The sequence below is a fragment of the Ictalurus punctatus genome, chromosome 5 (genome assembly GCF_001660625.3).
Source record: "Ictalurus punctatus breed USDA103 chromosome 5, Coco_2.0, whole genome shotgun sequence".
Classification (NCBI taxonomy): Eukaryota; Metazoa; Chordata; class Actinopteri; order Siluriformes; family Ictaluridae; genus Ictalurus; species Ictalurus punctatus.
This window is the reverse complement of record NC_030420.2, coordinates 21,714,698-21,739,601: the sequence shown is the minus strand read 5'-3', so window position 1 is coordinate 21,739,601 and position 24,904 is coordinate 21,714,698. Positions and strand designations below refer to the sequence as shown.

The following is a 24,904-nucleotide window of genomic DNA, read 5'->3' as shown; positions in this document are numbered from 1 at the left end:
GGCAACTAAATTATTTAGGCAAGACCCTAAAAAGCGAAGAAAATCTGACTTATCATACCCGTTCATCTGTTGCTTTCACATCATAAATCCAATCAATATATATTAATTGAGCCAACAGCAATTTATCGGGATTCATAAGTGTAGACACCGGTACTCCAATAGTTTCTACCGTGTTTTGTACTGAAAATTAGGCAATTATCTCTGAAGCATACTAGCCTGAAACACCAAGTCATTCACTTTTTAAGGCTTTTGGGCTACTGATCAGAACGTTTTGAGTTCAAATCTGTAGATATGTAGTACCTTATGTCCAAGAGTCCATGGAAGTCAGGTCAACGGGTTGGAGCGGTAATAGGAAATAACAGAAAACAACAACAATTAAAATATTGGGCTTTAATTTAGTGTTGATTGGGTATTGAGAAGTAATACCAAGCAAAATACCAAAAGTCTTGAATCATCACGAAAAAGGTATTACGGGTGGTGCAAGAAAAGCATGGCTTGAAGGGAAGTGGAATGAAAAGTGTGTGCATTCAGCACAGATATTAAAAAAAGATTCCACATAACCAGATAAACATCTCATTGTTTATACAAGTCATTTATATTGTGCTCTCCAGCTTTTACAGCAGCAAGTGTAATCATTTTATCACACAGTAAAATCTCAAATGCCTACAAACAGGACATAGTTAAAATCTGGGGGTTGGGGGGGTGGGGGGTTGGAAGAGAGAGATGGAATACTCTACAGACATGAAAACAGTTGTAATGTACAACCAGGTCTGATGTCTAAAGGTTCTAAATAATTTTACGTGATACTAAGTATGGACCAATACATAAGACACATGGCATGATTAGGATTTGTTAAAAGACTAAATCATATATGTGTATGTTAGGGTAACTACATACATGAATAAACATAAATATGACTTTACTCCAACACAGAATTACATTGTGAGCTCTCAATTTAAAACAAATTATAATTCAGAATTGTCTGCTTTGTATTTTTCCACCATCTGCATCAGAATTCTCCTACACAGGCCCAGAAACTAAATATTGATTTTTAGATTAGTGATATGCTGCTATTCTACAAATGTCTGGGTGTAATGGGTCTTTCCAAATAGTCAGTTTGAAACTGCAGAATTGTTGTGCAATTCTTTGCACTTCTAATGGGGGAGGGGGAAATAATCAATATTTAGTTTCAAAGTACAAACGATTCATTTAAGAAACCATCTGAATCAAGAAAGTTTCATAAAGTAGACCTAAATCAATTTCTGACAAAAATGTGAAACAGTACATAGTACTGGAGAAATGAGTTAACTCAGCAAAGTGTTTATGTTCCATTTGCATACAAGATCGACTTGAACTTCAAGGTCATGGTGAATTTGACATTGCTATTTAATTCATACAGCAAATGTAAAGCAAGTAACTGTAGGAAAAAATAATGACAGGCAGTTACTCAACACCTGAGTATTTCACCAAGTGAAACAGTTTCCCCATCTTTCTGATTACTTCCTAATACTACAGTATTAGACTGAGTTAGATAGGTCTGGCCTTTATCAATAAATGTTAATCAATATATCAATTCATTAATAAAGAGAATTAGAAAGAGCCTGTGAAATCAAGATGTAGGTATGTGCAGCAGCCATGAAATATGTAAAATGATATAATTACTCTATTCCAATTATCTTTTCATTTAAAGTCTAAATAATTGGAAACAACTGGAAACAGGATATCTATATAACACATATCTTATCAAAATACTGTTATATTCTGGGTGATATTAATGCACTGTTCACAGGCTGGAAACAGAGGTTGACCTTCACATAGTTCAAAGGGTGGGGGTGGGGGTAGCCCTGCCCCACCCCAAAGAAAAAAAGTCAGTTTTCAAACACGGTATTTGTAAAACTCCATAACCGCTAATATAAAAATTCAATGGTATCTGCAGCACCATGGATGCCTGTGTGCAACATGTCTCTTAATTCTATTTGAAAGTCCTAAGTCATAAGACTTAATACATGTCTTTATAGATTTCCTGTAGAAGCGGATGGAGCGAGGTCTCAGATTCAGTCTTTTTAATCATTTGGACCAGCTGAGCGTTCTCTGTGACCAACTGCCTCAGGTCAGCCATCTTCTGCAGCAGTTTGGGGAAGAGGTGGACTGACTCTGGATGGTGAGCCTGGAGGTGCTGGTCCAGAGCTTGGAGGATACTGTCCTGAATCTGCTCGACCTGCTTCACATTCATGAGTCCAGGGCGGTCTGCAACCAAGAGACATTATAAAGACACAAGACTTAGCTGATCATTTCTAGAAAGACAGTGTTTACAAAGTTTTCACCAGTCAAAAGTTTGGAGACACTTGACTGAAATGTTTCTCATGATCTTAAAAACCTTTTGATCTGAAGGTGTATGATTTGAAAGCAGCCAATAAGTGTCCAGCATTGGTGGGAACTCCTTTAATACTGTTTAAAAAGCATCTCAGGGGGATTCCTCAAGTAAGTGTTTGAGAAAATGCCAGGTATACATTTCTGAAAATTCTAGGCAAAAAAGGGTGTCTACTTTGAAGATACTAAGACAGTTTCAACATATTTGGACATACCATGGGCGTAACCACGCATTATTTTATTTATTTATTTATTTTTTTTGGGGGGGGGGTGTCCCCCCCAATGTTGAGGAAATACCAATTTGTCCACCCAATATACAGTACAAAATATTTTCTATATATTTCCCTTTAATGAACCCTGCCAACGGATCCGTCTTTTCTTCATCTATTCTATTTATTTATGTTTATTCTTTTAATATATTCCCGTTTGTTAAGGAAAATAGGTGTGTGCCCCCCTCCAATTGTACAATTGGTTGCGCCCATACTCAACGCAAGTTCGTTGATATATTTTAGCAGCTCAGTCTGTAAGAAATGGAGACAGCAGCCAAGTGTAGAAAAGTGCAGCAGAACATACAAGCTTTTTTCAGCCAGTAAGTAACTAGATACCTAAATAGTAGGTAACCTTAGCTTAGTATAGAAGGCATCATACCGTGGCTTGATTTGTTCTTAAGAACATCAATTAACTTTTGATATTTGCACACCCACGAAGTAGGCTAGGCTAACGTTAGTTCCAGTTTTTGACCATTAACGTTACCTTCACTTGCATATCCTCCCGCCGAGTTTGTTGTGAACCCTCATGTTGTGACAGACTGTTATAAATGCGAGTGAAAATGAGGAAAGTTGCACAGCATTTTGTTCCTTTACACTACATTTGGGCTAAGGACAACTAAGTGATTTTACAAATATAAGGCTCAGCATAATGGTGCGATGTAGCTTGGCAACGAGAGATATGGAACTAACGTCTGAGTTGTGGCAATATTGTAGTTATCCATTCAGAGCTAGTTATGGCAGTTTGTCTTTAGAATCAAGAAAAGAAAACTCCAGTACCCTTTACATAGCTAACGTTTCAGGTTACCACTATATATTGTTGTACACTTATTACATAGCAAGCTAAACAGCATGATGACATTAACATAAATGACACCACTTACACAAACAGAATATTCAGTTTATCAAATTAAAATGATCATCTAAGTCAGTCATTGCTCTTCTGGGAAAATAATGGTACCTGGTCACAATGCAGGCAGCACAGGATTGCTTGGAAGCATCCGTGGGAAAATTGTATTTACAACATATATAGTGTTGAATTTAGTTTCATAGGTAGCCATCCTTTCTGTGTTTGTTTAAAAGTCGTGACTGCGTGTTAAAATGTTAGCGTGTGTGGTTTGCCTGCACACATCTTAGCTCGCCTCTACTTGGTGGTGTAGTAGGTTTCATGGTAGGTTATGGAGCAGAGAATACATCTGCCCACAGGACATCCACAGCACCCTACAATTTCTCCATGCTGTGGGAGCTTCTATCACTCAGAAATAACGTGAATTCAAACCGTAACTGTAATCCTAAAACTATGTTCTAAATATGCGAATTTTCAGTATCAAACTTTGGATGTTGTGGGGGCTTGGACCCCCCCCAATGTCCATACCATGGTTACGCCCTTGGGACATACATATATACATTACCTGTCAAATATTTAGACACACATTCTTTATTTTTATTACCCCCAGAACTATGGGAAATAAAATCCAAAATAAAGCAAAAATAATTTAATAATTTAGAATCTTCAAAGTTGACACCCTTTTGCCTAGAATTTTCAGAAATGTATTCCTGGCATTTTCTCAAATATTTTCTTGAGGAATCCCCCTGAGATGCTTTCTAAACCATATTAAAGGAGTTCCCACCTATGCTGGACACGTATTGGCTGCTTTTTGGAATATTTCGCTTCAGGTAAACCATTTAAAAATATATATTTTTTTGCAAATAAAATGATAGTTTATTAATGGAAGAAATGAATAAGTTGGCACAATTATATTTTTGTCTACAACACCGATTTCAAACATTTAATCATACACCTTCAGATCAAAAGGTTTTTAAGATCATGACTGAAATGTTTCTCAAGTGTCGCCAAACTTTTGACCGGTAAAGTACAGTCTCCATTTAACCACTGCTGATAGAAAAAAGGGCGAGATAATTTATCAAGTGGCACATAAAATGAAAATTTTCTTCATCCTTTAAATACTTGAAATAAACAGGAGTGTAATTTTCTATTGTGGAAAAAGTAAGCATACCCCTACATACAGTACATCATGATGTTGAATGTTCCAAATTGAAATAAGTTGCACAAAAAAAAGGAAGAAATGGCAGGTTATAGAATGGCCTAGTCAAAGCCCAGAACTGAATCCCATTGAAATGCGTCAATCCTCAATCCAATCCCAGTAGAGAAACATCCCTTGCCTAATATCATACTAAACCACTCATTAAAATTTGAACAAAATGAAGCAATAGCTTAGAGTGCTAAGCTCATAATCAATTTCTGAACTTGTGTTAATCTATTGCCATTACACTTGGATGAAATGAAGACAATAGATTTTATAGCAGATTAGCAATCAGCATCCATCTACATAGACATAAAAATCTAGACTATGTTCATGGTGAATCTCTACTACACACGATCACAAATCTGTATTGCTGTTGTGCTTAAACTCTTACCTCCACACAGTATGATGGCCGCAACAAACAGAGCCAGGTCACTATCGTCCAGCTCCAGGGCATTGAACTTCACAGCAAATTCAAACTTGGGTTCCATAATTTCACTGAAGGGTTTGCGCAGGCTGCGCAGAAACTCTCTCGTCACAAAACCCTTCCCATTGGCTACCAGAAGTCCATCTTTATTCATGAGTGATGGTAGCATTGCAAAAATGGCCTCATGGACACCATACTTTAACAAAGTTACCTAAGAAAGAAGTACAGGCAAAATAAGCTCAAAGAATATAAAAGTTTGAATCTGGCATGAGTTTTTTATGTTTTGTAATGTGGAGCATTGAATCACGGTCATAACCACATAAGAGGCTTTTAATAAGAATGAACCTTGTTCAGAAACAAAAAGGTTAATGATTACTACTACATTAATACCTGATCATTAAGGAAGAGCTCTACAAAGCCTGGGATATTTTTGGCGAACTCTGTGAGCTCTCGAACAGTTTCCACTGTGGTGCACTGGCAGCGGTAGAAGACATGTACTCCAATTTCTTTGTTTGGGGGAGCACCATTCAGCTGGTTCCAGACTAAACCATTCTCTGCTTGCCACAAAGAGTCCATATCATGAATCACAAAGGGCTACAGAAAGAGAAGATGTGCAAAGGCTGATAAACATATAAATAAAAATCATTGGGGTAGCATCCAATGTCTGTTTCAACAAAATTAATTAAACAGGTATTTTGTTATCTAACTGCAAAATGCACTATATGGCCAAAAGTATGTAGACACCTGACCATCAGACCCATATGTGGTTCTTCCCTATTGCCATACATTTGGAAGCACACAGTTGTCACACCAATGTCTTTGTATACTGTAACATTACAATTACCCTTCACTGGAACCAAGAGGCACAAACCCATTCCAGCATGATCATGCCCCTGTGCACAAAGTGCTGTCTGTACAGACAAGGCCTGCCAAGGATGGGATGGAAGAACTCACATGGTCTGCAAAGAGCCCTGACCTCAACCCCAACTGGAATGGTGACTGGGTCCCAGGCCTCCTCACCCAAAATCAGTGCCTGACCTCACTAATGCTCTTATGGCTGAATGGGCAAATCCCCACAGCCACACTACAAAATCTAGTGGAACGCCTTCCCAAGCATAGTGGAACTTATAACAGCAAAGAGTAGATCTCTGGAATGGGACGTTCAAAAAGCACATAATGGTATGATGGTCAGGTGTTCCACAAAATTTTGGAGATAGTGTACATTTGGTTTATTTTTGGTATCATTAATATAGTTACTAGTAATGGTGGCAGATATAATTTCTCTGTTATGACCCCTAATAAATAAAGTTTATTTAAAAATAAGGAAAAAAAAAGAATTTATTTTTATACAAACACACACACACACACACACACACACACACACACACACAAAAGGCAAAAAGATCCACAAATCTACAGCAAAGTAAGATTTATTTTCTCTGCACTTCTCTAAACAACAGACTATCAGACTATTACAATGCTGCATTGCTTTAGATATTAGTGTGTAAATATTACTGTGCTACATAAAACGTTGTTATAAATAGTTTAGAGATTAAAGTTTTGGACTGAGAATAACATAATTATGAAATCTACTTACTAATGGTCATCCTGTTTATGATTTAGTAATAACTGTGGCATCCTTAACACAGACACAAATTCTTTGTCTCATCAAACACAATCATGTTTCAATGTATGGGCAAGAGATGGAAATACCGGGGTGCAGTTTGTTTTTCCAGTGAGGATGCTTCGTGCCTTCTTTTTCGTCATATTGAGGTTTTTAAGGTAGGCGGAGTTGACGTGCTTTGCCAAAGTTTTGAGATCAGAGGCTCCAGGGCTCAATTGACTCTTCTCTCCTGCTATCAGTCCTGCCACCAGCTTCTTCTTCTCTGCCTCTGGCATACGGCCATAACGAATGGCTATGGAGTTACAGGATTTAAATTATTTAGATTTTGACTTCCAGCATGTTCCTAAGCTCAAGTATGCTGCAAGGATTGGCAACAAATAACACCCATTTTAAAAGCCTTAATCCTCATGTTTCACTGATATTGCTTTTTACTTGCTCACTATTTGGTGCCTCAGACACAATTACTGTATGTAAAAAGTAATTATTTAAAAATCTTTGAAGCATTGACTCATTGAATGACTGAAGCTTTCATTTTCCATTTTAACACAAAGTAGGTGAGCACATTTCTTTAAAGTGGTAAAACACCTAAGAAAATGAGAAGCATTACTAATTTGCCAACTATGTAACATAAAATATCCAAGAGCATCCAAAGTTTCCCACAAGGCAAATGATCATATTAAATCAGCTCCTCTTATAACTCAACTAAATCCAGCATATTCAAATGTGAAACCAAAATTACATGTCTAAATTTTTGACTCTTATCTTTGGCTGTTAATGTGACTGCACAAATCTCACCATCATGGGACATGCCAAGAGCCAGACATTTCTGGAAGCGGCAGTACTGGCATTTATTGCGACTCTTCTTTTGGATCCGACAAGTCCGTTCACAGCGATCATACTCTAGCTTCATACGAATGGTGCGTCTGAAAAAACCCTTGAAATCAGAAAATAATGCACTTTTAAGTTTAAGCATATATAAATACTTGTTGCAAAGATTCATTTTCTTCAATCTAAATAAACAACATACATAGTCCCCTCTGAAAGCATTGGAAAGGCAAGGCCAATTCTTTTCCTTTTTTTGATATACACTAAGGATATTTAGGTTTGAGATCAAAAGATGAATGAAACGATAGATCAGATTTTCATCTTTCATTTCCTGATATTTACATCTAGAGGTTTTAAATAACTTAGTACATGTCCCATCTTTATTCTTTAAACCCACCCATTTTTTCAAGTGACCTAAAATATTGGAACATGTGACTGACAGTGGTTTCTTTCTCTCCTGTTAAATTGATTGTTTAAACAATTAATAGCTCTGAATGTCTACTCTTGGCTTGAACCCGAGGTTTTGTCTGTGAAGACTGCATTTGTTGTTAAAAAGAATAAACCAACATGAGGACCAGAGAGCTGTCTATGGGGGGGGGGGGGGGGGGGGGGGGGGCCCATTTTGAAGCTGAGAAAACCAGAAAAAGTAAGAAACTGGTGTACTAACAACCAGACATGGAAAACAACATCCGGTGATGACAACCATTGTGAGAGCTGTGAAGAAAAACCCAAAAACAACTGTCAGTGACATCACCAAGGACCTCCACAGTGCAGGAGTGAAGGTATCACAATCCACGGTTCGAAGGAGAAATTTAGAAGCCATACCACAATATGCAAATAACTCATCAGCAGTAAGAATCAGAAAGTCAGATTAGAATTCGCAAAAAATGCAGAAATGAGCCACAAAAAGTTCTGGACCCAAGATTAATCTCTAGCAAAGTAATGGAGTGGCCAAAGTGAGGAGAATGAAAGTATCTGCCCATGATCCAAAACAGATGAGCTCACCAGTCAAGCACAGTGGAGGTAGTGCCATGGCTTGGGCTTGCATGGCCACTTCTGGAATGGGCTCACTAATCTTTATTGATGATGTAACTCATGATGGTAGCAGCAGAGTGAATTTAGAAGTCTATAGAAACATTCTGTCTGCCAATTTACAGAGAAATGCATGGAATCAAATGGGCAGGGGAAAAAAGTGGAAGGTTTTAGACTGGCCAAGTCATTCACCAGGCCTTAACCCTGTTGAGCATGCATTTCACCCCCTGAAGAGGAGACTGAAGGGAGAAACCCCCAAAACAAACAACAGTTCAAAGAAACTGCAGTACAAACCAGGAAAAGCAACACAAATGAAGAATGCAACACTTTGATGATGTCAGTGGGGTCACCAGCTTGAGGTAGTTACTGCAAGCTAAGGACAAGTATTAACCAAATATTAATAGTTGTTTAAGTCTCTGTTCCAGTATTTTACCTAAAACACAATACAATACCAAAAAAAATGGTGGTCTGCCATCAAAGGAGTTGTTTAACACATAGAATAGACACCTTTATTTGTCACGTATACATAACAGCATAGTGAAATTCTTTTCTTTGCTTATACCAGCTTGTTAGAAAGTTGGGGTCAGAGCGCAGGGTCAGCCATGTTACGGTACCCCTGGGTTAAGAGCCTTGCTCAAAAGCCTAACAGTGGCAGCTTGGGTGTTCGGGCTTGAACCCCCAACCTTTAAGCCAGAGCCTTAACTGTTGAGCTACCACTGCCAACACATCAATATGTAACTATCTAGAGCCAACACATCTAGAATTTTTGATAGATTGTCTCATTCATCCTTTGACCTCAAACCCAAATGTCTTTAGCGTATACCAAAAACAAAAGAATTGCATTGCAGTCCTAATACATTTGGAGGAGGCTGCATGTCAATGCACAATATATGGAAATATACACGATTATTCTGTTACAATACTTGCCTAAAACATACTTATGATTATGATATATGATATAACCTATTATTAATATTATTACAATCTACTGGTAATGGTACAAGAGTAAAATCTCTTCTATGAGGTATTTATCTTGTTTTACTATTGTACACAACATTTTTATACCGTTATGCTGAGTGACAAGGGTAACAGATTTATTTTATGGTTTCCATAGCCATCTCTATAGCCATTGGTGCTCAAAGTCCCCATTATATCTAAAATACACTGCAATAAACTGTCAGTGAATTATGAAAAATCTAAACCAAAATTATTTTCATAAGTACATCCTGACCTCAAAAATGACCTATAAAACATTAATGACTGGAATCCATCACGGGGTCCATGCAATGTGATAATTTATCAGCACTCGAACATGAACTCTAACCCTGCATCCACACTAGAAAGAGTTAATTCGCTTGTGTCACTTGTAGTTTGTCTCTTGTAGGCATGGACCAAGCACTACTGTTGTCAGATGCGGGCATGTACCGTCATTCTACCTCCAATGAGAGAGTAGTACAGTACACAACCTACTACAGTATATGATTTGTTTGGCTTTAAAATGTACTTAAAATCCAATATTTAAACATGGTAGTTTGATGTATGTTACGTACCAGGCTTTGTATTAGCCATTAGTAGCGCAAGCTGTACTGTACTAGCTACAAACACTCCCCAGGGACATCAATGATCTTTGTTACTTACTTCAAAGCCTTATTTTTCTTCGTAATGTCTCTACATGCATTTAATGAGAGATAGTATATGACAGGATGAGATGAAAAAACAGATATAAGATTTCCTTTTCCCTCGAGTCAAGCCGAAAATAGGAACTAATTGCAGGTTGGACCTAAAGTTGTGAAAGGGGTGAATGAAAAATATTTCACGGGCGCCCTATGATTGCTCCGAGGAATCAATCGAGCCAGTAGTTTAGATTTGTAACTATATTGCGCGATATCTAATTTGCAGAAAGCTGAGAACATCTCAGCTTGCATGTCGCATGCTGCTTGCTGCGGTCACTGACGTTGCTGCTCCTTTTCACGCGCTTAAATAGAAAATGAATGGTCGTCTGTCGCTTTGCTGCTTGCTGGTGTGAACGCACCTTAACTCTTTTCTTATCCGTTAATGTTTGGTTGCAGTACAGAAGAAAATATATTGGAATTGTGAATCACTTCAAAGAATTTACAAATTTTAGGATATTTTTACATTCCTTCTTGCTTTCAGCTTTTGTTCCATTAACATCCTTTGTTGAAACCAAATCAGAGAACAGGAAGTGTTCACACACTCAACACATATTGAATGCATACCCCTAATCTTAAAACTTGAGTAGCAGAAAGATCAAGCAGGTACCTTGCAGCCTTCGCAAGCATGTACACCGTAGTGGAACCCTGAAGCTTTGTCCCCACATATCTTGCACTCCATGTTTAGTCCCATACCTTCGGACTCATCTCGGCCCAACTTTAAATGATCAGACAACGAGAGAGTGGAGCTCTGCAGCGGATCTGAGACACACAATGAGAAAAGAAATGTTGCAATACTATGAATATTGATAGGAATGTGTGAGCGTTTATGAAAAGTCTATGCAAAACATATTGATGCTATCTAAGCAATAAGTCATTATTTGCTTGAACAAACGTACAAAACCTAGCCATTCTACAGTATATACCGTTTCATCTTGCTTGATTCTGCTGTGGCTTTTTTCAAAATTTGCAGAGCTTTTTTGTGGACAACTACTTGAATTGGCAAAATTGCATCTGTTTGAAACTGGCCGGATGATATATTGTCCTATAAATAATTGCAATAAACTATATTATTGTCCTTTTAAGACCATTTCATGCCACCAATATAAGGAGAATATAATAGCATAGTTTTTGTCTTCTGATGAAAATCCTTTACATTTAGTCAATATTTCATCCTCATATTTATTAATTTTAGTCAATTTTACTTTGAGAAAAATGGCATTGAATGAATATTATTCAACTGCATTTAAGTTGATGAAAAAAAATGCAAAAATTAAACCAAATATTCACACATTTTATATATCAACTTAAACATGCAGCAATAAAAACGTGTGAAAGCTGCCCTTGTTGTGAAAAGATGATTTCCTGAAATAATAACATTACAATAAAGTACATGATTATAATAAAATATTGTTAATTCTTTATGCTTTAGTTATTCATTGTGCATGGTTTAGTTACGGAAAGAGTGTATCCACCACGTGACTTACCGTTCTACCTAGCGCCTTACTTAAGTTCAATTTCACTTGTGCATTCAGGTCATTTTGTGCAGAAGCAAGTTGTAATATTACCTTTATGTCTGATTAATCTCATGTTTGTATAGGATGCGTTTGGGCGAGTTCATTAACCCTAGTAAAGTGCTTCAGTTTCCCGGTGTTCATTAAACTGTTCAGCTTCAGTTCAAGCAGCTCAATCCCCAACCTACTGACTATAACTGGATAATTCGAAACGCTAGAGCTATTCGTTCTAGATTTTTCTTCTTCAATAAACATTGTTAGTGCATTGTTAATATCTTGCGTGTCATTTTTTCAACAGTATGTTTTATTTAGAATCAGTGCTAGTGCTTGCTACACATCTTAAATTTGTAAAATAAAAAAAAAGGTTTTTGCTTTTGAATGTGCATTTTTATCTTAAGTTTGACGAATAGTCGAAGTTCGGATAGAACAGACGAGAGGACAGAAGCAGTGTGAATGCCAAAAATGTTGGTGTGTCATGAATCTCCCCCTCGCGACACGCACTGTATGCAGAAACCCTCAGTCCTCAGTGTGTGTTGGTCTAGTTTCGTTTTCTCGTTTGTGTATTTTGGATTATCCCTGCTTTTGCTGTTCGCTGATCGCCTGACCTGTGCCTGTGCTCTGTTTACTGATTTTGATCTCTCTGCCTGCCTCAAATAAAACGCTTAAAATGAACTTGCATCAGTCTCATACTCACCGAACATGACATGGTGACATTCATGCTTATGTAAACAAACACGCATGTAAACACAATGTGCAATATCAAGGTCAGCAAAAATAATCGAGGTCATGTAAATGGCAAATGGTGCACTTATATAGCGTTTTTATCCAAAGCGCTTTACACTGTGTCTCATTCATCCATTCACACACACACACACACACACACACTCACACACCAATGGTAGCAGAGCTGCCATGCAAGGTGCTAACTTGCCATCGGGAGCAACTTGGGGTTCAGTGTCTTTCCCAAGGACACTTCGGCATGTGGCATGTGGAGTCATGTGGGCCAGGAATCGAACCGCCAACCCTACAATTAGTGGACAACCCGCTCTACCACCTGAGCTACAGGCGCCCCGTCATGTCCATATACCATACGATAAGTCGATACATTGATTATCTCGACAGGCCAGTTTCACAGTGAAATTTGATGGTAAAGGAGTCCTTTTCGCTGTAAAGATGTTTGACGCACATGAATCAAAGGGGGCATTGGCTGAATGCGCGTTATGATTACATCACATTATTATGTCACGCGTCTTGGCCCAAAATCTGCAGAAAATTTGCGGTAATTTAGAAAAATTCCCAGCTCCTGTGAATAGTGTGTCGTTTTCTTGATTTTGCGTTTATTTCTGAGATCGCACAATCCTGGAGGGACTGATATGTTAGTCAAATCAGTTGTAGTAGATGGATTTAACATACATGGATGTATTGGTTGGTGACAACTACTGTGATAACGTGGTGGAAAATAGCTAACTATGACAGACAGTTTTGTATTAAGGTTGTAGCCTGAGCAATAGCCAAGTAAGCCATCCAGACTGGGTTTTCAAAAGACATTTACACACACACACACACACACACACACACACACACACACACACACACACACACACACACACACACACAAAAAGGCGGCCTTCAGCCAGTGAATAAGCGCTTTCCTAAGAATTCATCTAGCAAGGTAATTTTGCACTATGTCAAGCTTTGTCTTTTAAAAGAACAAATGCGCCTTGTGGAGTGTTAAGAAAGTTTTCTGACAAAGCAGCAAACAGAAGTGATTACAGTATGCAAAGGCCCATAAGGCATTCACTTGTCAACCAGTAGCAAAAAATCCTATGGGATACTGACTCCGGATTTGATTTTTTTTTTGTTTGTTTAGTTCAGTATATAAACTAATACAATTGTTGAGAAATACACTGATGTAGAAGCAAAGTGGTGACTCCATAACTGTTTGGGCGTTCTAAAGACATTCCAGAATAATGAATAATGCAAAACTAAGACTTTGATTCATAATGCTATCCCTGCAGAAAAATGACTACAAATCTCACAGCCATGTAGGAAAAAGCCCGTTTGTAATAATAATAATAATAATAATAATAATAATAATACCTTAAATTTATATAGTGCTTTTCTAGGCACCCAAAGCTCTTTACATTGTATTGAGGAGGAAATCTCCTCAAACCACTACCAGCGTGTAGCATCCACCTGGATGATGCGACGGCAGCCATAGTGCGCCAGACAACACAACACACCAGCTACTGGTGGAAAGGAGAGTGATGTAGCCAATTTAGGGATGGAGATTATTAGGTAGCCATGATAAATAAGGGCCAATGGGGGATTTTTTAATATTTAAACCTGGTCACTGCAAGGGACTGTTATAAGAAACGATAGGGAATGTTTTCTCATAGAATATATTTGAACAGTGGACTGCTGAAAATAAATGGAATAATTTGTAAACAAACCAGAACTTTATTTAGAACACGTGGTTCGCTGTTGTCTAATTGACTTAACTGACACTTATTTACCTTGACATGTGCTGGTTGTTACAGCCGCACTGCTGTTGTTCTGTAGTTTATCCTTTTCAGCTTCCACCCCATTCTGAACACATGGATTGTCCCCAGCCTCTTTACTTTCAGCTTCCTCGCCCGAGGCAGAGCCAAACTCCTGCAGCTCAGAGGAGGTTGATTCTCCTTCCTGAACCATTAACCAGGTTGTGTCCTCAGTAATGTGAGGAAAGTTGAGGTCAGGCTGTGATGACCCTTCATCTTCAGTAAGCCCATCCAAAGCTACAACACTCTGCACGACGGTCAGCTCCGTTAGACTGCCACTCTTTCCCGTAGAAGCTTCTCGCTCGACTGCCTCCATGGCTCTCAGTCAGCCTGCCAGCTAAGGTTTGCATCACTCCATCATGCAGCTATTATGGCTACCCTGCTGTTGAGATGAGAAATGAAAGGGACCGCCGTTAACCGGCATATAATACATAATATTATTCATTTGATAAGAAGAAATATAATTAAGAAATTATAATTTTTATGAGACAGTCGGTGTTGGCATATTATTTTGTCCCACAAAAGATGGACTGAATTACAGGACAGTTTAGTATATAACACTATGTAATTAATATACTGTATATACAGTGGCCTGCATAAGAATTCCCTCCCTTGACCTTTTCCACATTTTGCATCGTTACAACATGGAATCAATTTAGTTTGCAAACCTACTTCGGAAAAAAAAATAATTAATTAAAGGTTATTAGCATGTTTATTTTTAATGGGGCCGGTCACAACACTTTCATCACTCCATTATCTCACAATTAAATACTTACTTGTGAAAACAATGACATGGGAGAAACAACACATAGAACACAAAGACTTTCAGCTATTGAGATTTTAGGAATTAATGGAACCGCCCATTTTGTCTAGTATTGGAGCTGTGAAAATGACCAAAGTACAAATCTCTATAGTGTCTACTGGCAAATAAAAAAAATTGTAAATAACAGTTAATACCCCCCCACACACACACATTACAGTATTTTTACAGTTACAGTATTTTAAAGAATTTATTCAACTCTACACTGACCAGAAAACTAAACATATTACTATTTTTTTTTTGTTGTTTTTATGAATGAGATAAAATCACTTGTAACCACTGTTTGAGGCTTCTGTGCCAGGTTTGTTAGATTTTTTTGCATATTTGTGTAAATTAGTACTAAATAAAAATTTTAATATTAGCTGAAGACAGATTGCTGGTATGATGAGTAAAGCAAAACAATTACTATAATTTTCTTGGTGAGATCTGCCTCACCATTTATCACATTGAGACATTTCGACCAGGCCAAAAACCAGGCCATGGGAGTTTTTTTGACTTTGGATAAACAGGGTGTAGAAACGAAGCCCCTCCTACACTGCGGAGGTGTCGTACAGTTATTTTCCTCAACATCCACAAAATTGAGGTAGTACAGTATAGCCAATATCAAATCAAGGACATTTACTTCAAGATCAGGATCAGTCTCTGTAACATAACTTTATAGTTTTCACACATTTAATGAAAAAGTGTGAAAGATTTTACATGTAGCCAGACTGGATTTTCTTCCCACCATTTAATCAAAAGAGGTGTTTCAGTAAAGAACAGAGATGGAATAACCAAGATATTGAAGAGCTACAATTCTGTAGTCTGCAGAATTGTAGATTTTTTGTTTCTTACATTCATATGGCTCTGAATACTGTAGGAAGAGGATGTTATTAATTATATGATTTATTAACATTTTAACTTAAACTATTATAAGGTATTGTGTGATTCAAGTACTTTAACTTTTAGTTTAAGCTTTAACATATTTAGTGTATAATTATTTGTCACACAATTCCAGTTACCTGCAGCTTGCCAACTTGTTTTTGACCCCGACCCATCGTTCTACACATTTTTCCACTTAAATGAAAAACATGTCAAAGAATTATGGGGAAAAAGTACCGGTTTTTAAATACATCATTATTTGTGCAAGATGCTGAAGTGTGTTTTTTGGCCAGGGGTAACTTTGGCCCCATGTCAAACCTTTCTGATGAAAATATGGAATAATAGCTTATTGTTTGATTCTGGGCAAATCATTGAAATACTTTGGTTCTCTAATTAATCCACCATCTGAAGCAGTGCAGCTTCTAAAGACAGTCCAATCTGCATTTCACCACAGAACTCACAGCCATCAGGAGCTACGCAGCCTAGCCTGTCATTCCTGTTTGTTAACAAAACTCCTGTTATTCAGAAATGAAATGAAAACTCCGTGAAATGCTCTCCATGGAAACTGCTCATTAAAATTCAACTAAACTTACATATTTAGTGAGTGTGTAAGAATTTAAGGTTATAATTTATATTATTACAACCAAATGAATGAACCTGTGGCTAAGCTGTAGATTTGCCCTGTACTATCACAATGCCGTTATGGAAATGTGATAGCTCCACAACTAACTTCCAACCAGCACTAGATATAGAGCACAGAAATAACACAGAGTAGTCACGAGAAAAATGGAAGCTGAATCCAGATTGAGATCCATGTAATCCATGGAATTTTTGATAAGAAGATTATTAGGGCGTCATGTAAGAATGTGTGCCTAAGTAATAAACATACTGGCAATTTTATTGAAATGTATTTAGGTTTGTAGCCCATTGTGTACGGAAACCTGTACAGCAGTACATAGAGAATAAATGTATAGTAAAAGCATCTGTTCAGACTTGTCAGTAACCAGGCAAACTAGTTTTCAGAATAACTAACAGTACTGAAGTTTTCTGGAATACAGAATCACATACACAAACAGCACATAAATCACCCTTTGTAAGGATGAAGGGAATACACTTGTACCTAGTCTTCTCATTGTTTAATTTTTAGGCAGCGCAGCAGTTCGTTTTCCACCCTCAAAATGTATGATGTCTTAACTTTATCGTACTTAAAAACTAATAATAATAATAATAATAATAATAATAATAATAATAATACCCCGATATCCAAACTCATCTTGGTATGCTTTTGATTAAATGGCTTTTTGTTACTATGTGCAAAAGTGGAATGAATATAGAATTCATTTTATCATATGTACTGTGGCATAAGCTGATAAGCAGAACATCTCACATCAGACACAATTATAACATTTAAAGTGAAACTATTAAGTAAAAATACTTACAGCATCTACTACTTTCTCGGTGAAGAGAGCTTGTACTTCAGTGGGGGTGTTAATTGCCTCTGAACTCAGCTCATGCCTGAACATGTGGGCATGCTTTGATTATTAAAGCATGTAGTACTAGACAAAACCACACAGAGTTTAGCCGCATACTATGTTGTTGTTTTGTTTTGCATTTAATATAGCTGTACTTGATGTTTACTCTGGTTATTTAATATATTAAATAACACACAGTTTGTACAATACTTTATTGATATAATACACTGTATGAGACTGTACAAGTCAGAACGTCAGAAGTCAATCTGCTATCACATTGTTCGACTTGTCTAAAATCTGAAAGTGCAACATCATACCACCCAGTGAGTGTACGGGTCTGATATACTGACTGTTTGGTTGCTGTATTAATTGATCAATAAGCTTGACCTATTTATAGTATCTTGTACAATGTATTTCAACACCTATTTCTATTTTATAGGCTTGTGTGGCTGCCGTCATAACGCATTTTCCCTTACAGAGGCAAGAATGTGTGTGTGAGCATCTGTCATTAAAAAAAAAAAAAAGCAAAAGAATGATCAAATAGTTATCAGACCAATAGCCATATATATGCTGTGGCAGCGTTGGCTGTGCTGCTGTTCACACAGTTATCCACGTACATCATTTCCTGTGTGTATTAATACACAGACACATACATAGGACGAGACTGACAGTTAAGAATATTTATTGTCCCACATGCTTTAATCCATCTCATTCTATCCATACGCTTATACAGTGGAAGGAAAAGTAAAGGACACTGGTGCATATACAAAGAAACATAGGACATAGGTGAAGAAAAACATTGCATTAAAATAAGGTGATGTTATTTTGGAATTTTTTGGTGTGACAACCATGAATACAATGTGAAGACACTCATCTCTGTGATTTATATGGAGATTGCTTATCCCCCAAACATTATTATTTTTTATTTTTTTGTATACATCTTCAATGATATAGAAATAGGCTTTTGTACAAAGATTTCATAACATAACGTTTATTTCCTTTAACTGTCACCACCAACGTTTTTTCATAAGGTCAATTAATATTGCGATATTTTTAGTAGGGATGCACCGAATGTTCAGCAACCGAAATTATTCGGCTGAAAATAGGAAAGAAAAAAAAAAAGAAGAGAAAAAAAAAAAGCACTTTTGGTGTTCGGCCGAATAAATTTGACCAAACAACGACGTGTTTGATGACGAGCCAAATAGCCTAGCAACCAGAGTGAGGTGCGCAAATTTCACGACCTCCACTTCCGGCAGCACGCTCGGGGCGATGAAGGGGCGTGCGCATGCTCTTCGGATGTTGACAACCGTGACACTGTTTACTGTGGACACGTGCGTTTGTTTTGTTTCTGTTCCGGAGTATTCTGTCACGTCGCGAGGCGTAAGGGAGTAGAGTACGGAAGCAGGTAAAGACGTATTTATTTAAGGGAACATAACATTAACAATGTCTCTAACTATACTATATCTACTATAATACTCCGCGAGGTGTACGTATGAGCGGTATATATCTCGTATATAATCAGCCGTATATAACCATTTTTTGCACTCTTGCCAATGCACTTTTTTGTTATAGGCTACACAGTGTTAGATTCTTTCAGCAGTCAGTTATAGGCCTAACATAGGTTATCATACGGTGAAACCATAACATTCCTAGCTACCACTTTTCATTAACGCCATGGACTCTAAACAGATGAGACACATGGAGAAATGCATGCTGCTTTGCCCAATCGTCTTTAGATAAATAATTTATATAAATGAGTGTGACTGGAAAACTGCAACTTAGGACATGCTACATATGCTGTAAAGGTTCATGTTTTGAAAATAATAGTTGTTTTTTTTCTATACTGTATAGTGAGGGCAGGAAGTATTGGGACACTTTTGTTTTTGTTCTTTAATATGTCTTTTTTATGTTGCATCATGTTTGTTAATACTGGAAATAAGAACCAAAAAGAAGCATGTACTTAACATACTCCTTTAAAAAAAAAAAAAAAGAAGATATTTTTAAAAACAAAATTTGATAGAGAAGCTGTAATTACCAACACCAGCTTTGCACCAGCTATACTTTTTTGTATATATATTACCACAAAGTACTTGTTGCATAATTGGTGTTGGCAATTACAGCTTTTATGTTTTTACAGTAAAAATTAATTGTTTTTTTTGCTGCATTGTTGTTCAATTTGGGCCCATTCTTCTTTGCAAATCAGCTTTAATTCCCCAAGGTTAGGAGGGTTCATCTAATGGACTTGCAATTACAAAATCCTCCATAACTTTTTATGGGATTCAAGTCAGTAGACTGGCTGGACCATGCAAGGCATTCTTGAGTTATTTTAGCTGTAAGTTAGGGTCAGTGTCTTATTGAAATGTCCAGCTTCTCCCTAGATTAAATTTCTTGGCCGGTGAGATATATGCTGTGTTCGTTGTGCCTTGAAAGTGGTAATTAGCAAGTTGTAATGACGTCACTAGCCACCTCGGCATGCTCGACATGCTAACTGGAAAAAACAAAAAACAAAACAAACACCTCCACGAAAGCATGTCTTTTTTTGCAGTAATGTGCAGTTTGTGCTTATCTTATGTGCATTGTATGCACATATTTATGATTTCTTGTTACAATGTTTGTTACTCAAAGCAAAAGTAAAACATAATTAAACATGACTGTGTGGGACCTATTGTTAAAGTAAATGTGCATTTCAGTAATATAGCTAAGTAGGAGGGTTTCAGTTACCAGCATTTATATTAAAACATGGATTCCATGTATGCAAAACTATCATTTTTAATTAAATATTGATAACTAATCGTAACCATACAAATAAGAATTGAATTGCCAAATTGGTCGCAATACCCAGCCCTAGTGCACATACGATAGTGTACGCGTAAAAAAAAAAAAAAAAAAAATTATACTATACAAGTATATACAACTATACAAGAGGCTTAACTGTGTATGTGATGAAGGTATGATCGTAAACAGTAGCAAAGATATATATATATATATATATATATATATATATATATATATATATATATATATATATATATATATAAACATCCATTACTTATTCTGTCAGCATTATCAACAACTTTTTAAACGTTCATACCTTGGCATATCTGGGTTAAGCCTGTATTATGTAAACTATGGGAAATAACGTTCAAATTTAAAGCAACGCTGAAGAATAGGACATTTGTTCATACACTCTATACAAATTATATTGCGCAGTCCTATTTCCATGTCTAATCTGGATTAAGTGCAAATCGTTGTTGTTGTTGTTTTTAAAAGCTCTTTACGACTACTGCAACCTGCGACAACAACACTGCCACAAACCCTCCTACAGTGTTTAAAAATAAAGATTCAGCGACACGGCTACCACACTGTTGTTACTGCTGAACATGATGAGGCGTCCCAAACACAGAAGCGGCCCTTTAACTACGGGGTCTGTCCTGGAGAATAACGCGGCCAAAACAGCAGTATCAGTTTGCACTGAAATCAGCGAAGGTGGACAGACATGCTAGCTACTAATCAACACCAAAATGTATTTACCCAGCAAAACTGAAAGTCACAAAAGCTTAGTGAGAATTACATTCAGGAGCAAACTATATTGTATAATTACGTTAACTAGCTAGTTGTGCTGATTTTGTAGTCGTTTTGAGTTTGCAGTTTTGTAAATTCGCGTAAACATGTATTTATATAGTTCTGTAAAGCAGCAGTTTGACCAAATGTGTTTATTTCTTTGCTATTCTAGTGCACTTAAGCTACTTTCAGCTACAAAGCAGGACTAGCTAACATTGTTTCCTAAGCGTCTGTCAGAAGGAAACCGCAAACAAGCAGAGAAAAATAACAAGTTCATTAGCCAGCTAGCTGCCCAGCTAGCGCTGTATGGTCCAAACCATATTGATCGAAAACTTAAGTGTGTCAAGGATTACTAAACTAAACCAAGTTATTTATAGCCTGAACTAAACAGCGTACTAGTCATTACGGTGCCCAAAGTGATTGTGTTTTGTTTTATTTTCCAATTTGCCAGAACACCACAAACATCCACGTCGTAAGTCATCAGCAGTCCTACCTGCTGTTCCTGCTGTGTTTGGTGTCGTTTAAGGCTCCCAGGACGAATGATGAGTGACCAACTTTCGTTTTCTGTAGATATCAACTATTTCCAAGCAGCGGCCGTCTAGACGTAGCGGTCGCATGACCAGAGAATGAATAGTTTAAGTAGTATTTTTCTGCTTGACCATCACATTGCTTCGGTTCACAATATCCGATTTGCCTTTTACATTGTAGCCTGCTGCTAGCTAGCTAAGCTAATACGCGTCGCCCTTTCAGAGATACAATCATATTAACATATAGATATTAACACACTTCTGTTGTTGTTTATTCTCTTCGAGTTGAACTTCTGACAGAGAGAGAGCGCTAAAAATCGTTGACAAACTATCCAAGTAAACTTTGTCTAAATCTTGCTCTGATTGCTCACAGGACTGACAGCAAAGCCACACGAACCTTGCGCGTCAAGCGTGGCGTGACGGAGACTTGCGGGGGACTGGGCGTGGCCTAATGACGTGTCTGATCCATTAGTTTATATAGTTATATAATATTATTTATAATAATAACAGTTATTATTATTATTTAGTATGGTTGTTATTTTATGCATTATTATTTTAGAGTAATCATGTATTATGTTTAGTGAAATATATTACTTTACTGAAATCTTGCTTCTGTTTAGACGAGTTAATCTACAAACCAGGTGGAGTCGTGGTGGACTGTTAATATAATTCAATTTATTTCTGAGGTATTAATCAGGATAAAATTTAATGGTATGTGTTCAGATAATGATTTGAAATTATACTGTAGATAATCTACCAGCAAAAACTCGCCCCCGAGATGCTGTGCTCGTACCACTGAGGTAATATGGAAAGCCCCAAGGCTCAAAACTAACGTTGTAACGACTTTTATCTGTAGACTATTGTATTCCAGAAGTGAAAGTCATATTCCATGACTGTCTAGTTATATTTTGAAAATGGGGTAATAGAACTTATGTTTGTTGCATTTTTAATGTCTTTATTAACACAAACACCTACTGTTATTTCTTTCAATAAATAATGTTATATTTGAGAGAGTTTTCATTTTGAATATTGTAGACTTCTGGAAGAAATGTGTACTCACTTACATAACTGTGATTTTCTAGGCTTTATATGTGACCATTCTCAAAAGGCACAATACCTGGACATATTGATCATATATGTCCCCCCCATACAGTTATGCCACAAGAAAGCCCCATTGTCCACTTTATTTAAGCTGTTTAGAGTAAACTAAATCTGATGGTTTTCTGTCCCAACAAGTACACTTTCACTGCAATTTACTGAGAAAGGGTCAAAAGAATTTGAAGATTAAAACAATCATACAAGTTTTTAGCTTTTATTTTGTCTTAACACCACCTCCATCATAGCAAATTTGTCCATCATAGCAGGGGGAACGCATCCTGACAGCTGAGAATGTTAGTGTCAGATACTGAAAGCCTTTTATTGAGCACAGGGGGAACAGTATCTGATAGTACCATTCCCAGCTGTCAGGATGCATTCCTCATGCTATGATGGACAAATTTGCTAAGATGGAGGTGGTGTTGAGGCAAAGATAAAAGCTAAAAAATTGTGTGGATATCCAAAAATCTGCTAGTGGTTTTTCTGTGAACCTCTGTGTACAAGCATTTAAGATAAAAAAAAAATTTCCGCAACCCCCCTGCTACCGCTTTGTGACCCCCCATTGGATCGTGACCCCCAGGTTAAGAACCGATGCTCTAAACAGCTCAACTTGTGGCCAAATCACACAATTGCATTTCTACAAAACAAACAAACAAACAAACAAACAAAAAAAAAAACTGTATTAAGGGGCAAAAAGAGAAATATGATCAATATGTCCAGGTATGGAGTCTTTTGAGAACGGCCACATATTTAGCCTAGAAAATCACAGTCATGTGAGTGAGCACACACAGAAGTCTACAATGTTCAAAATTCACACTCTCACATATATAACATTATTTGTTGAAAGAAAAAACAGTAAGTGTTTGTGATAATAAAGACATTTAAAAATGCAACAAACATAAGTTCTGTTACACCCTTTTCAAAATATAACTGGATTGTCATGAAACATGCCTTTCACTTCTGGAATACAACATTCTACGGATAAAAGTCGTTAAAAATGTTAGTTTTGAGCCCTGGGGCTTTCCATAGTACCTCAGCGGTACGAGCACAGCATGTCGGGGGCGAGTTTTTCGTGCGCTCGCGGTTTAATTCGTTTTATTTCGACAACACCTGTTTTGGTCTTAAGAGAAATAAATGTTCTCGGTATTGTCCTAAACTTTACTCGGTCTTGCCTCGACCTACGAAGACTCAAAATCTTTTTCGACACCAACCAAGACCATAACATCATTTCCATGAACAAGTACCCTTAGGATGTGGAGTTATATAGCGCCTAGAAATTTCAAAATACTTCATCTTCTTATTTTTCAAATAATATAGCACACGTTCTTGTAATGCACAGCTGTATTTGGTCTCAGAAAGTAGTATGAGCCAAAACCAATTCTAGTTTTAATGCATTTAATTGACCTGCTATGTGCTTTGTCAAAGAAAATGTGCTTTGATTTGCAAACCTTTACATGTGCAGTACTATATATCTTTATGAAAAAAGTGAATCTTTCCTATAACTAGCAAACTCATTTCATTTACCTCACACCTGCTCCCTAACCATGTGTGCTTTATGATATAAAACTGTTACACTGCAGCACTTGCTTGAAGAATGGCCTATGCTTAACATGACCTATGTATGTCCTGTGTACTCACTTGTACAAAATTCAATAGAAGTTTCATGTCAGGTTAGGAATATACTACAACCAGCAAACTACCACATCTGAGCATCTGGTCTCGGTCTTGACATGGACTCAGACATGTGTTGTGTTGATCTCGGCAAGTGATGTGTCTAAAACCGTTCCCTATCTCCTATATAGGATACACCATGTAGGTTGTCGGCCATTTTGTATTGGTGTCCGAATTCTGACTGTTCACATATATTAGTTAACACAGTCACAGTACCGCATTCACATACATATTAGAAAAGTATGTATTGACTTTTTAATTAATAAAATAAAATAAATGTGATAGACAGTAGTGTTTTTTAAATATCATACATATATTTATTAAATATAATAAATAAGTCTAATAGTAAATAAACATGACAAGCAGTTTTTGTTCTCTTTATCAACTAATACAATAAACATGACAAATGAACAATGAGAAAATTAACTTTACTGTTTTATGATACAATAACATTAATGTCTCAGACAGAGTGCTCTCTGAGGCATTATCAGCGTCCAAATTCGCTCATTAATTTTCCTTCACTTCTTCCCCGTATAATGGACTCAAAGTCATTCGCTATATAGGGAACAGTGAATGAGTGAAAG

At 37.0% G+C, this 24,904-nt stretch overlaps 1 protein-coding gene across 3 annotated transcripts; it reads right to left on the bottom strand.

The window, feature by feature from the left end:
* Nucleotides 1–559: 559 nt before the first annotated feature.
* Nucleotides 560–21,984, bottom strand: ppardb (peroxisome proliferator-activated receptor delta b). Of its 3 annotated transcripts, none has more exons than XM_017468666.3 (9): nt 21,521–21,984; nt 17,434–17,550; nt 14,290–14,695; nt 10,870–11,021; nt 7,528–7,666; nt 6,822–7,024; nt 5,499–5,702; nt 5,076–5,319; nt 560–2,247 (listed from the first exon to the last, which is right to left on the bottom strand). In XM_017468666.3, exons 3-9 carry the CDS (start codon nt 14,627–14,629, stop codon nt 2,000–2,002), a joined length of 1,530 nt encoding a protein of 509 aa, XP_017324155.1. In that variant the 5' UTR covers nt 14,630–14,695; nt 17,434–17,550; nt 21,521–21,984; the 3' UTR covers nt 560–1,999. The 3 variants fall into 3 exon arrangements, with proteins under 3 accessions (XP_017324155.1, XP_017324156.1, XP_017324154.1); XM_017468667.3 differs by having other exon boundaries at nt 17,434–17,509; XM_017468665.3 differs by lacking the exon at nt 17,434–17,550.
* Between the last annotated feature and the right edge of the window lie 2,920 nt (nt 21,985–24,904).

Coding starts and splice junctions, on each gene's coding strand:
- ppardb (XM_017468666.3), bottom strand. CDS start 14,629: ATGGAGGCAGTCGAGCGAGAAGCTTCTACGGGAAAGAGTGGCAGTCTA. Junction 5,703..6,821: donor GAAAAACAAACTGCACCCCG/GTATTTCCATCT, acceptor CTCTTTCTGTAG/CCCTTTGTGATTCATGATAT. Junction 2,248..5,075: donor GGCCATCATACTGTGTGGAG/GTAAGAGTTTAA, acceptor TCTTGGTTGCAG/ACCGCCCTGGACTCATGAAT.